At 43.4% G+C, this 14793-nt stretch overlaps 1 protein-coding gene across 1 annotated transcript in view; it reads right to left on the bottom strand.

Annotated features, from left to right (window-relative positions):
- KCNH1 (potassium voltage-gated channel subfamily H member 1) overlaps positions 1 to 14793 on the bottom strand; it is a 705904-nt gene that overhangs the window by 143144 nt on the left and 547967 nt on the right. Inside the window, exons 8-9 of the mRNA XM_007952936.2 lie at positions 13364 to 13563; positions 3353 to 3605 (exon numbers count right to left, since the gene is read on the bottom strand). Of these exons, the coding sequence (XP_007951127.1) occupies positions 3353 to 3605; positions 13364 to 13563 (453 nt within the window). The remainder of the gene's footprint in view (positions 1 to 3352; positions 3606 to 13363; positions 13564 to 14793) is intronic.

The raw sequence follows: 14793 nt of genomic DNA, 5'->3' as shown, positions 1-14793 counted from the left end.
AGCTGACACACAAACTTAACTACCACAATAATCCTCCATATAAACAATCCTCCAGTAGTGCCTGTATTATTCTCTCGATGGCAACGCTTACCATGGATGTGTAATTGTTGCCATTTTAATGCTAATCCCCTCCACTTTCAGAAGGTCTTTGAAGGCAGGGATAATGTTTGGGTCCATGCTTACATCCCACTCCTATGAAAATGTCTGACAGATAATAGATGCTCAATAAATCTTGGTTGAATTGAAATTAAGGATTTCAAATAGCAATAAAGATCTAGTTCTAACACCCATTTGATGCTTGATTCCCACTTTGCAAGAACAAACTGATTTCATATCATGGAGCACAAGACATTAACAACAAAACTCTGAACTTAAGTTTCCAGAGAGCAAATAGCTTGGAATCTCTAATACTTCTTGACTCAGAGTTCATATTAACTCCAAGGACTTGTCTCATTCTTATATAGAGCAAGAGCTTCTTGAAATATGACAGGCTTCTCAGGAAACTGAGCTTGCACCTACATTTTTGGCCCAATCTGGTTTTGGGGGACGCAAAGGAGAACATTTCTTTAGCATACAGCTTGAGGGCTGCAACCACTTTGAATTAGAAGCTGCTGAGCTATTTCCAAAGTCCTGTATCCAGGAAACCCAGGAGCACCTGAGGCAGAAAGCTAAGTCTGGAGAAGCAGTCAAGTGACCAACTAAATGAACAATGAATCAAGTCCTGATTGCTGTTTGCATTAAACACCAGCTCAGGGGAAATGAGAAGAGGCTAGGAGTGGCTGTTATGCTTTCCTCGGGACTCTTCAGCTCTGTCATGCCTCCATGACTGAGTTTAGGTGTCCAAACTAAGCTCCTAATAGTTCATCTGTTTAAGGTAGGTCATTAAGTGTACCCTGTGCATGGATATGTAAAGGAGATAGTGCTAGTCTCTAGGCTAGATTCCTTGGAAAAGTGAGTTATTAGTGGGGAGATGGGTGAAAGGTAATTCATATCTCATGCCCTACACCAAAGACTCCATTTAAATTTAAGTTTAAAGGAAATTCACTACTCACTCTTCTTCTCAGCCATGCAAACATCCAATGAAAAGTCCTCTTTCTCAAGGACACTGATGAGTATTAAGGTAGAGATAAAATGTCCTTTCCCATCAGACATATTAAAGCAATGGCTATAGCTTTTATGTGTCTGTTCCTTAAACACAGTCAAATCTCACTTCTCTGTGGATGCGGAAGGCAAGGAACAGAAAAACTCTGGTTTGAAGGGTCCAGTGGATACTATGGAATCCAGAACACTTATTTTATTGAATGGTTTCAGCCTCCATCCCCCACCCCACCACTCCCTGAGTCTCCCTCTGACCACCTGCCAGCACATGTGAACTGACACTTGGGCTGACCTGAGAAGAATGCAATCAAGAGAGCAAGTTGGCCTGGGCCCAGAGGAGCAAGAAGGTGGCTAGGAAAAAGTTTAGTCATTAAAAAAAAGTACTATCTATGTGTCTACTAGGGACATTGATGTTTCAGTGGTAAAATTCTCACTTTTCATGTGGGAGACCTCAGTTTGGTTGCTGGCCAATGCACCTCATGTGTAGCCACCACCCATCTATCAGTGGAGGCCTGCATGTTACTATAATGCTAAACAGGATTCAACGGAACTTCTAAAATAAGATAGATTACAAAGGCCTGGCAATCTACTTCCAAAAATCAACCAGTGAAACCTGTGGATCACAATGGTTCTATCTCATTGTGTATGGGGTCACCATGAGTCTGGGGCCAACTCAACAATTAACAGCAACAGGTCTCTGCTTAGGTTTAAATTTAAATTATAACTTCAGTTTAACTTTATCTTTGCCTTACTTAGTTTCCTGTAAAATCACATGTAGATAAGAAAACATATGTCTGAAATGTCAATTTAATGAATCTGTAAAATAATTATCATTAGGACTGCAGTATTATAAAACATATGAGAGCAGAGGTTTTGGAGTCAGAGGGGATCCAGGACGTTGGCTTCATGGACTTCATCAGCTGTGATGCCTTGGTTAAATTCCCTTAACCTCTCTGAGCTTTAACTGCTTCATCTACAAAATGGGAGAATAAAACCAACTCATAGGGTTTCTGTAAGGATTAAATGAGAATCTATATGTAAAACCCCTGGCACAGAATATATGACCTAGAAATAGTATTTATGTCTATTATCGTGACTATTATTTTGTCTAGCATATGACTGCCTACCCTTCAAGAGGATATGTCCCTATAAAGAGCTGCTTTGAAGGTACTTCAGCCAATCAGATGAATCTCCCAAAGGTCACTGATGCTCAACATCTCAAATGCCAACATGTCCCCGACGGCCCTGTCTCTGCTTCTCCTCCTGTGTCCCCTATTATAGTGAATGGACCACCAGCCTCCTAATCATACAAATGTCTTGCAATCTTCCTTGACTACATCCTCTTCCCTCACAGCAAATCCATCATCAGGTTCTATTGATTCTGCTTCTTAAATATCCACCTCCATCTGCTTCTGTCTACTGCCCACCATGATATAAGCTAAGGCCACCATCAACTTACCCCTAGATAACATATAGTCAAACTCTTCTCCCTTCCCCAAACTTTCCCCTTCAAGCCACTCTCCAAGCTGTAACTCCAGTCACTTTTGGAAATACAAATCTGGTCATAACTCTCCCCTGCTTTAACCCTTCATTGACTTCCCCAAATAAAATCCAAGCCTTTTCACCTGGCTGACAGAGTCTGCTGTGATCTGTCTCACGCTTAGTTCCCTCTCCAGTCTCATCTGCCATGATGCCCCTTCTTGTTCTGTGTGCTCCCATCACATTGAATTGCTTGCAGTTCCTCAAATGAATTGTATTATACTCCACCCCCTCTCTTTCTCTCTCTATCTGCAGGGCTTCACACATGCTTCCCTCCTAGCATTTCCTTAGAATAGTTATTCCTCCTTTCTCCTCTTCATGTTAACTCATTCTCAACTTTTAGATTTCAGCTTAGCAGTCCCTTCTACAGAATGCTCTCCCTGACACTTAAACACTAGGTTAAATACCACTGTGTCCACTGTATTGCAGTTATCTGCTTAATTGTTCCAATCCTCCACTAGACTGGAAGCCCCTTGAGGGCAAACCCATTTTTGTCATTGAAACACCCCAAGTGCCTCCAACAATGATTTGATGAAAAACAGGTACTCAAGTATAGACACTCAAATATGTGTTTATTGGACAGCTGGATGAATGCTAACAATTGGCCTTGTCCCATGGAACAATAATCTCTAGTAGATGCTAGCAGTGACATTGAGCTGCCAAGTAGCTAAGCCAACCCCAGGCATCAGAGGTGTCCAGCAAAGGCAACACCTACCTAGGATAGCCACCACCTCATCATCCTGGATCACCTCCAGGGAGCCGGAGACCACAAAGCAGAGGCTGTCGACGCTCTCACCCGCGTGGTAGATCAGATCTCCCGGGGCACAGTGCACCGTCTGGAACTCCATGGCCAGTGCCCGCAGGCAGCCGTCGCTGGCCAGTCGGAAGGCTGGGTGCTCCTTGAACACCTTGCGGTTCAAGTGCACGCAGATGTCAGCTCTCATGTCCTTGGGGCAGATCTGCAGGACCTGGTCGGGTACAGGAAGAGACAGCATCAGGGTTCTGCTGTGGCCTCCAGCCCACTGCCCCTTACACCCCAAGGCAGAAGCAACAGCCAATAGACTAGATAAACTCTTCTCATCACCAGTGAATAAGACTGCCCAAGGCCCTGCCCTTGTGAAGCTCTCACATCCTTGTGGGAGAGACTGGCAATGACCACAAAGATGCATGAGAAGTGCTTTGAAGAAAATGAAGCAGGATAGGGGGCTGAGAGTCAGGGGACTGGTTTACATGAGCTTCTTAAACAAAGTGGTCAGGGAAGGCCTCTCTGAGGAAGTGACATTTGTTCTGCCCCCTGCATAATGTGCTAGAGCCATGTGAAAGAACATTCCAGCAGAATGTTGTTGCTATTGTTAGTTGCTGTCAAGTCAATTCTGACTCATGGCAACCCCACGTGTGCTGAGTAGAATTGTGTTCCATAACTTTTCTAAGACTGTGACCCTTCCAAAGCAGATCTCTAGACCTGTCTTCCAAAGAGCCTCTGGTTGGGTTTGAACCACCCACTTTTAAGCTAGTAAGCAAACCTTTAATCAATCGTGTCACCCAGGGCTCTACTCCAGCACAACAGCAAACACAAATGCTCTGAGGAGAACTAATAGACAACATGAATGAGGGGCAAGGAGAAGGCAATGAGGCTCAGAGAGAATGTCAAACTCAAGAGTGTGCAAAGACTTTTAGGATATAATAAGGCCTTTGATTTACTTTGAAAGTGATAAGAAACAGTGAAGGATTTGAGCAGGGAAGTGCAAGACATGATCTGAGTTACATTTTAAAAGGATTGTCACAGCTACTGAGTAGGGTAGTGTACCCTTAGTGTAGCATGGCAAGAGTGAAGGCAAGGGCTCCTCTTAAGTCACTCCTGTAGCTGTCCAGGTAAGAAGTAATGCCAGAGAGAAGTGGTCACATTCAGAATATATGTAGAAGACAGAGCTAACATGATCCACTAATGTACTGAATGTTGTTGTTGTTGTTATGTGCCATCAAGTAAAACCCGACTCATAGCGACCCCTCCTTGGGTTTCCGAGGCAGTATCACTACGGAAGTAGGATTGCCCAACCTTCCTTTCGAGGAGTGGCTGGTGGGTTTGAACCGCCAGCCGTCTGGTTAGCAGGCAAGTGTCTTAGCCACTATGCTACCAGAGCTCCCAATGTACTGAATAGCAGCTGTGAATTAAAGAGAGGTGCGACATAATAGTTACAGAGCATTTACTATGTGTCATAGGACCTCTGCTGATGTAGTGGTTAAGGCATTTTGCTGCTAACCAATAGGGTGGTGCTTTGGACTCACCAGCTGCTCCATGGAGGAAAGATGAGGCAGTCTGCTTCTGTAAAGATTTACAGCCTTGAAAACCCAATTGACGTTTCTATTGAGTTGGAATCAACTTGATGTCAGTGAGTTTGGTTTCTTTTTGGGTTTACTATGTGTCAGGCATTGCTAAGCATTTTAGAGTCATTCATTCATTTTATCCATATTTATTGAGCACCGTATTGTATCCTGGGCACCATGCTATGCTCTGAGGATGTAGCAGTGAACAAACTACACAAAAATTCCTGCCCTCATGTAACTTACCATCTAGTAAGAGGAGGCAAATAATAAGCAAACTAAATAAAATGAAATTTGGTGGTAAATTCTAAGGAGAACAATAAAGAAAGAAAGAAGGATAAGGAACCACAGGGTGGGCTATCATTTTACATTTTTCTAATGTAATGTTACATGGTAGCATAGTACCTAAGGCACTTGACTGCTAACCAGAAGGCTGGCGGTTCCAACCCACCAGCCACTCCTCGGAAGGTTGGGAGATCTATTTCCGTAGTGATACTGCCTTGGAAACCCAAGGAGGGGTTGCTATGAGTCAGGTCTGACTCCATGGCACATAACAACAACAACAACAATGTTACATGCATTAGCTAATTTAAGGCTCACTTAAACCCTATGGTGTAAATGTTACTATTATGCCCAGTTTACAGATGACAAAACAAAGACACAGGAAGTTAAATAACTTACCCAAACATTCACATTCAGGAAATGCCAGAGCTGGGATCTCAAAGGAGATAGTGTGACTTAAGAATCTAGTTTAGATGCTAACCAATTCCTATACTATAGGGGCACCCAAAACAAAGGGGCTTGTAATTTCATTCTCAGCATCCAAAATTCATGGCAAAATAAAGAAGAAATTCTCAGGATTTTTTAGAGGTAGAGACATTTTTCTGAACAAAATTTTTGCAAGAAATCATTGCATGGATCCTTACGTAGCAAGCATTAAGTAACACAATGGACACCTTCAGCTGGACTTTTCCAGGGAAATCAGGAGTATTTCTAAATTAATCTTTTCGTTTTTCCCATCCTAGCCTGTGAACAAATCGGGAAGCATAAAATTAAACATGCTCAGTGTAGACAGTTCCTTGAGTTGCTGGGTTCTTCCCCATTTTGCTTCTCTGCCTTAGCAAAACCCACTTGTCTCTCCATCTAGGGCTCACCCTTGAACTTGGAATTTCCTCAGCCTCCTTCAAAACCCATCTCAAATCTCTCCTTGATGATGGTGGCCTCTCAGATTCCCGTCTTTCTCTAGGGACCCCTGTACTTTGCATGGAGGCATAGCAGTGGAAAGAGGAGGTCCAATAGTTGAAATCTGAGTTCCATCCTCTCCAAGTTACTTAACTGCTCTAAGCCTCAGTTTCTTCTGAAAATGTATACTACTAACATTGACTTGGAGTCCCTGGATGGTATACATGGTTGACATACTCTGCTGCTAACCAAAAGGCAATAGCTTCAAGTCCACCCAAGCATGCCTTGGAAGAAAGGCCTGGTGATATACTTCCAAAAAAAAAACAGCTATTGAAAACCCCATGGAGCACTGTTCTTCCCTGGCACACATGGGGTTGCCATGAGTTTGAACTGACTCAACAGTCACTGGTTTGGTTTAACATTAACCTGTGAGAACTAGATGGAATTACATCCACTGGCACACAGTGTCTGGCACACAGTAGGGGCCCAGTATAAATCCCCTTTCTCTGTGTGCCTTACAACTTTTGCTCTCAGGTGGCAGGATGTCGAGAAAGTAAGTGGAGATGGCTGACTAAGTTAGGGAGGAAAATTCAAACTGCCAATACTTGAGTAACATGCTTGCTAAGTACCTCTCTCCTCAAGGCTCATTGAAAACAAGACTCCTGTAGAAATACAGATTTAATATGGGTTCTTTTCTATCCATGTATAAACACCAGGGAGGGGGGAACATGCTGCATGTCATGTCAAAACTGTGCCTAGCGATTTGGAACCAAGATTTATCCTTCAGGTGAGTTTACCTTTAAATATTTAGTTTCCCCTGGGTTGGACTTTGCTGGTAGAAGCTCCTAGTGGAACAAGGTCTTGGCACAGGAACAATATTTTATTCATGGGCACTGTTCCCAGAGCTTCTGGAGAGTATGTGTGAGGAGACAAGGGAAGTTAGAGTGGAGAAATTACAGATTGTCATGGGCATCAGTCACTTCCATCAGTCATCTCAGCTCTGTTGGCTCCATAGTGGGACTGGGTGGGAGGGTCCTGAATGCTTCTGCTTAAGGGAAGACATCAGCTCTGAGAGCCCAAACTTCATAGCCTTCCCTGCTGCTTGGTTCTGAGGGCCAAGGAGGTAGTGAATGGACCCTCTCTTAGGCTGGGAGGTCAGAATAGTGGTTGTCTTAGCTATCTAGTGCTACCTTAACAGAAATACTACTAGTGGATGGCTTTAACAAACAGAAATTTATTCTCTCTCAGTTTAAGAGGCTGGAAGTTCAAATTCAGGGTGCCAGGTCTAAAGGAAGGCTTTATTTCTCTGTTGGATCTATAGGAAGGTCCTTATTTCCTTTCAACATCTGTGGGCCCCATATCCCTTGGAGATCTCCATGTGGGCAGCAGACTTCCCCTGGGTCTCAGAGGCTCTCAGTGCAGATACCCTGAGTCCAGAGTACTCACTCTGCTCCTGGCTCTTCTGTCTTGGCGAGACTAAGGTCCCTCTCTCTCTGCTTCCTTCTCTCTCCTTTTATCCCTTGTAAAATAAAAGGTGTTGTAGGCCACACCCCAGGGAAACTCCTCTTCCATTGGATCAGGGCTGTGACAGGATTAAGTGCTTTACACCTGACTCTAATCCTTTTGCAACTGATTGGCTTATCACATCAGATCATATCATGGGGGATCATTACATAAATACCCAATTATATTATATAATGGGCAGCTCTGGTGGTTTAGTGCCTAAGGCATTTACTGCTAACCAGAAGGCTGGCAGTTCAAACCCACCAGCTGCTCCTCAGAAGGAAGGTTGGGCATTCTACTTCTGTAGTGATACTGCCTAGGAAAGCCAAGGAGGCGTTGCTATGAGTCAGATCTGACTTGATGACAGTGGGTTTATTATATAACTGCCAAACCACTGAGAATCATGGGCCAGCTAAGGTGACTCCATTTTCAAAGAAACCAAAGTAACTGTCGTCAAGTTGAATCTGACTCATAGCGACCCCTCCTTGGGTTTCTGAGTCAGTATCACTACAGAAGTAGATTGCCCAATCTACCTTCCAAGGAGTGGGTGGTGGGTTTCAACCACCAGCCTTGTGGTTAGCAGTCAAATGTCTTAGGCACTACACCACCAGAGCTCCTACATTAAAAAAAAAAAAAAAAAAACGAAAAATAATCTCACTGCCATCCAGTCGGATCTGACTTATAGTGACCCCTCCTTGGATTTCCGAGGTAGTATCTCTTTGGAAGCAGATTGCCCAATCGTCCTTCCTACGTTTTAGGGGAACATAATTTAGTCTATGACAGAGGTAAAGAGAATAGGCTTTAACTTCAGACAGATTTGAATTCAAATTCTGACTTCATCACTTAGAAGTCATATGAACTTGAAGCAATATTAATCTTCTTTCCAGAGTCTTCATTTTCAAACTTGAGTATAGAATTTTGAAGATTCCATGAAGTGTTGTATGTAAAGTCCTGGCACAAATGCCAGGCATACAGTGAGAGCTTAATACATGTGGACTCTTATTTTGTTGTTGTTATTGAAGTGGCAGCAGCAAGTCATCCTGAGGGATGATTTGAAGTTCAGAAGGTCACAGCAAAAATGGGCCTTGTAGGTTATTTGGCTTCCAGGTGTACAGACATGGAAACTGAGGCTCAGAGGGACCAATGACATGCTGAAGATCAGCAGCTAATTAATGGTAAAACTCGAGGGATCTATCATCCCCTTGGTTCCCCTGGTCATCACTGACCCTTCTGATCCAGAAAGGCATGAGCAAGGCAGTCTTAGCTTAAGGGGCCCCAAGTTTCTGTTGATGGTGGTGGAATCATTTGGAAAAGGATCGTGATAACAGTTGCACAACGTGATGGAATGTAATCTGTATGATTGAATTGTATATGTGAAAACTGTTGTATTGGCAAAAGTTTTGTTATATAAAATTTGCCTCCATTCAAAAAAGAAGAAGGGCATGGAGAAGGGGAAGCCAAGGCAAGACACAGGTTCACAGGACTAGTCTGTCCCCAGTAGTTGCCTGCCAGAAGCCAACATCAGGAGGTGCAGCAACCCCAGGCCAGGCTGGGCTCTGCAGTGAGTTCCTGGTTGTTTCCTCTTCCATTGGACCAGGACTTGAGGCAAATTCTGAAGCCATTCAGGAAAGAGAGATAGTGGGAGGGGGAGGGAGGACAAATACTAACTGGGCTGTATTCTTTGGGTAGCTGCCCAGCTCAACTGCAGGGAGAGCAGGGAAGGGTGACTTTCCAGAAAACCAGATTTGCAAAAGCATCCTGGCCATGGGAAAAGGAGCCCCAGGTAGAGAGATTAAAGTTCCTTTCTGCTCCATCAGCTGCCAGGCACCCACCCAGCGCATGCCCTAGGGCATTGTTGAAAGAGAGGAGCAGAAACAATGGGTGCAGTCTGGGGAGAGAGTTGGCAAAACCAGGGACTAAGTCCGACTCTAAATTGATGCCCTGCCCATCTGAGAAATGAGAACCACTCCATTTGGACTCATCCTTCTTCCTTCCAGCAAATGTTTTAAATAACAATAACGAAAGCAGAATAGGAGGAAAAGTATAAGCTTTTGAGTCAGGCAAAACTGGGTTCAAATTCTGGCTTTTCCATTGCTTAACTGCATGACTTGGGGCAGTTAGTAAAATTCATTTGGCCTCTGTGTCCTCATCTCTCCCTAAAACTGAAACAGCTCGCTTCCATGGTTGCTTTGAACCTGTCGTTGTTGTTGTCAGGTGCCGTTGATTCAGTTCTGACTCGTAGTACCCTTTGTACAATAGAATAAAACACTGTCCAGGCCTGTGCCATCCTCACAATCATTGCTATGTTTAAGCCCATTGCTGCAGCCATTGTGTCAATCCACCTCATTGAGGGTCTTCCTCTTTTTTCGCTAATTTGACTTGAAGCTTAAATGGGACACTTACTGATGAAGATCAAAGACTACAGCCTTCAGTATGGATTACACCTCAAAACAAAGAAAACAAAAATCCTCACAACTGGACTAACAGGCAACATCATGATAAATGGTCAAAAGACTGATGTTCTCAAGGATTTAATTTTACTTGGATCCACAATCAACACCCATGGAAGCAGCAGTCGAGAAATCAAATGACATATTTCACTGGGCAAATCTGCTGCAGAAGACTTCTTTAAAGTGTTAAAGAACAAAGATGTCACTTTGAGGACTAAGGTGTGCATGATCCAAGCCATGGTTATTCCAGTTGCCTTATATGCATGCAAAAGCTGGACCATGAATAAGGAATACTGAAGAATTCATGCCTTTGAATTATGGTGTTGACAAGGTACTAAGTATACCGTGGGCTGCCAGAAAAATGAACAAATCTGTATTGGAAGAGTACAGTCTGAATGCTCCTTAGAAGCAAGGATGGTGAGACTTATGTACATTGATCTTGTTATTATTAGGAGGGATCAGTCCCTGGAGAAGGACATCATGCTTGGTAAAGTGGAAGGTGAGTGAAAAAGAGGACCTTCACTGGGATGGATTGACACAGTGGCTACAACAATGGGCTTAGACATGGCAACAATAGTGATGATGCGGGGGATCAGGCAGCGTTTCCTTCTGTTGTGAATGACGTCACTATTAGTTGGAATTGACTCAATGGCACCTAACAACAACAACAAGGACAGTACTAGTGCAGTGTTAGGAGCCAGGGCAAATGCAAAATATTTGTACTTCATGCAGTTTAAGAAATGATGGCTGGTACCGTGCCACTGTCATCATTGTTGTTGTTACATGGCAGATATTGGCCAAAACAAATTAACATTTCTTTTAAGGATCAGTTAAATGTAGATCATATTTCCTTTTAAAACTGTCAACTCTCAACTGACTATTCTAGTGGAGGAAAACTAGGAGCATGAACAACCAATCCCAAAGCCATCAAAATTTAGCTTTAATGTGTCCTAAGTATTTTTACAGGCCTTAACAAGATGGATTGACACAGTGGGCTCAGGTATAGCAAGGATAGTGAGGCTGGCAGAGGACTAGGCAGTGTTTCATTCTGTTGTACATAAGGTCGCCATGAGTCAGAGATGACTCAATGGCACCTGACAACAACAACAACAACAATAACAAGTATTTTTACAATGGTGTTAGCTTTTTCTTTTCCTAGGTCTAATATTGAAAGGAATCAATATCCTTCTGAGAGCTCTCAAGTTGGCAGTACAGGGAGGAAGTGCAGTTGAAAAGGCTGAAAAGCAGAGAAAATGTGACCTAGAATTAAATCTTTGCTTATCAAAAATATACAAAGTAGATAATCCATATATGAATAATAAACTGTATCTTCCTTTTATTCCTTCCAGTATCATCGGATTTTCTTCACCTTATTGAATTGTATCTAGAATAGTGCAGCGCTCAGAGAACAATAGGGATTTATCACCATATCCACTTTACAGGTGATATGTATGTGTATGAGGTGCATTGGCTGATGCCTAGAGAGGGGCTGTGGTATTTCAGTTGGTGTGTCAACTTGGCTGGGCCTGGTTGAGTGGCTGGGCAGCTGGTGGTAGTTATTCCCCATGATGAGACTGGCAATCAACTCCATGGTGGGATCTACCACAAGCAGCTAAGTAGCTGCCTTTGGGTATGTGGTCTGCTTCCTGTATATAAGCAGAAGCCTTGGGGAATGGTATCTAGCTTATGGCACAGTTGCACCCTGCATGTAGCTGTGTCATTGTTCAGCCTGCCATGCTCTGCCGACCTTGGGACTTACAATAGACTTGAATTGATGGCCTGCTATGTGATTAGGTAACATTGGGACTATGCCTTCTTACTTGTCAACCCTCGGCTTGGCAGTCTCAGCAGCCAGCTGAGTGGAGAAGAGCCTCTAGCTCCAGTGGTCTGGGAGCAGAGGCAGAGCTGAAGCTCAAGGCTGAGGGGCTTTCACCCAGCCCCTAGAGCCTGGCGCTTTGAACTTGGACTTAAAGCCTCCAAACTGTAAGAGAAAAAACTCCTGTTTGTTAAGGCCATCCCATTTGTAGTATATTTCTGTCAGAGTGGCACTAGGTAACTAGAACAGGGGCCTATTGATGCTCTAGTCAAGACAGCTGGTGATTAAGGCATAAGCCCTTGGTTGGTGTTTTCCAGACTTATCTGATGAATGAGGTCACCCAGACACTTGTTAGAAATGAAGATTTCCAGTTTCCCTCTCCTACAAATTCTGATTCCATAGATCTAGTGTTGGGGAGAGGAGCTTTGGTGGCACAGTGCCTAACACATATGACTGCTAACCAGAAGGTTGACAGTTCAAACCCACCAGCCACTTTGTGAAAGGAAGATGGGGCAATCTACTTCCATAAAGATTTACTGGCTTGGAAACCCAGTGGGGCTTGCTATGAGTCAGAACTGACTCGGTGGCAGTGAGTTTACTTTCTTTTTGCATGAGGGTTGGGGAGAGAATCTATTTTTAATGAGCACATCATGGGATTCTTATCAGGGGTAGGACTAAAATGAGGCAATTGAGGCACCAGCTTGGGAGGAAAAATTTAAGAGAGTGCCAAAATAACTGAGTAATGAAGATAAACAATAGCTTAATGAAAAAACTGCAAAAAACTTTTTTATGCAGCACAATTCATGATGAACCAAATATCAAACTTTAAATAAAGATAACAAAAAAACAAACCCACCACCATCAAGTCAATTTTGACTCAGAGAGACCCCCATTAGTTTTCCAAGGTGGTAAACCTTTACAGAAGTAGATTGCCTCATTTTCCTTCTACAGAGCAGCTGGAACCTCCTGGGTTTGAAACTGACTGGGTTTGAACTGCCAACCTGCTAGTTAGCAGTCAAATGCCTTAGGCACTGCACCACCAGAATTCCTTAAATAAAGATAGGATCAGTAATAGAACTGTGACATATTGGAGCCTGAAGTAATAGGAAAATCAGTAATACCGATAGCCTCACCCTAGTCCCAGCCCTGATTCTTATCATCATACAATTTTAGGAAATTCTGTGCTGGACAGTTAGACTTCCAGTTCTTGACTTCCGTGGGAGACTGCAACCTACCTTTCCAGTTTCTTAAATAATGGCTCCTGATTGCTGATCCTTGAGTAAAGCTAAGCTTGAAGCAATCCAAACATCTGGAAGTAGGAGCTAGAAATCCAAAACTATCCAAGTGGATTCTGACACACAATCAGGATTGTGAATCACTGTCCTATGAAAATTTCAGTCAGCCTGGGAAAGCCATGGAGCAAGGGGTTTACTGAGCTCCTCCTGCTCCTTACCTTCTCTGTGTCAATGCCTCTGGACATGGACCAGGTGGACACAATATAATCCATGACTCGCTCACTCAATCCTTTTGGCACCTGGTAGAGCTTCAGGAAGTCCCGAACACTATTGAGCATCTCATGGTACCTGTTGGTGTTGGCGTACATCTGCTGGAAGATGGTTGTTACATTCCCAAAGATGGTGGCATAGAGAAGTGCTAGAGGTGAGGAGGAGGAAGAGAAACAACACATGAGTGATCTCTGACTCAGGGTCCAAGACACTCAATTTGGTTAGAGCAGGCCAATGTTTAGTGTTGCCCCAATCCAGTACAGACTATCCTGATCCATATTGGGAGAAGAAAGAGTCCCCTGACACTGGACCATGAAAATAGACATGTGGGAAGTAGGACTAGGGTGCATGGAGTAGGAAGGGCCGGGGTCAAAGCTAAGAGACAGAAGCAGAATTAGACTAATTCACTTTACACTTGTCACAAAAATTTTGAGCCATGCCTGAGGTTGTCAATCAAATGTGGCCCTTTGCTCTATGCCTATCAAAACACAAAAGCAAAAACCCAAATCAAACCCATTGTTGTAGAGTCAATTCTGACTCAGTGATGCCATGGGGCCAAGTAGAACTTCTCCATAGGGTTTCCAAGGCTGTAATCTTTATGTAGCAGACTGGCACATCTTTCTCCCACAGAGCCACTGGTGAGTTCAAACTTCCAACCTTTCAGTTAGCAGCCGAGTGCTTAACCACCACACCACCAGCAAATGATCTTTATTAAGTCCTGCTATGTGCCAATGAACCATGGCTGGTTCAGTCGTAGAATTCTCACCTTCCATAAGGAATACTTGGGTTCAACTCCCAGACAATGTGCTTTGTACACAGGCACTCTCTTTTGTCAGTAGAGGCTTCTGTGTTGCAGAACAGGTTTCAGCAGAGTTTCCAGACTAAGACAGATTAGGAAGAAAGGCCTAATGATCTGCTTCCAAAAATCAGCCAATAAAAACCCTAAGGATCACAATAGTCTGATCTACAGACAATCACAGGGATGGCACAGGACCAAGGAAGTGTTTTACTACATTGTGCGTGGGGTTGCCATGAGTGGGAGGTTGACTCAATGGCAGCTAATAATAAGAATAACATTAGTTACATGCTAATCACTAAGCTACCTGCTGGGGTGAGGGTGGTAAACAAGATGCTCAGTTCTGATCCTCATGGAGCAAATAATTGGTGAGAGGGATAGACCTTGAATACACAATCACAAATGATTAAATAGTAGCAAGTCTGCAGAATGCAATGAAAATGTTATATCCTTGCGTTGTACTTATTATTTATTTATTTTTATTGTAATTTGGGTGAAGATTTACAGAGCAAATTCACTTTCCATACAGCAGTTCACATATACTTTGTCTCATGTCATTGACCACAGTTTACCACAATGCAA

This window comes from Orycteropus afer, unplaced genomic scaffold (assembly GCF_000298275.1).
Source record: "Orycteropus afer afer isolate SDZICR_OR568_19922 unplaced genomic scaffold, OryAfe1.0 scaffold00013, whole genome shotgun sequence".
NCBI lineage: Eukaryota > Metazoa > Chordata > Mammalia > Tubulidentata > Orycteropodidae > Orycteropus > Orycteropus afer.
This window is presented reverse-complemented; position numbering and strand designations above follow the sequence as displayed.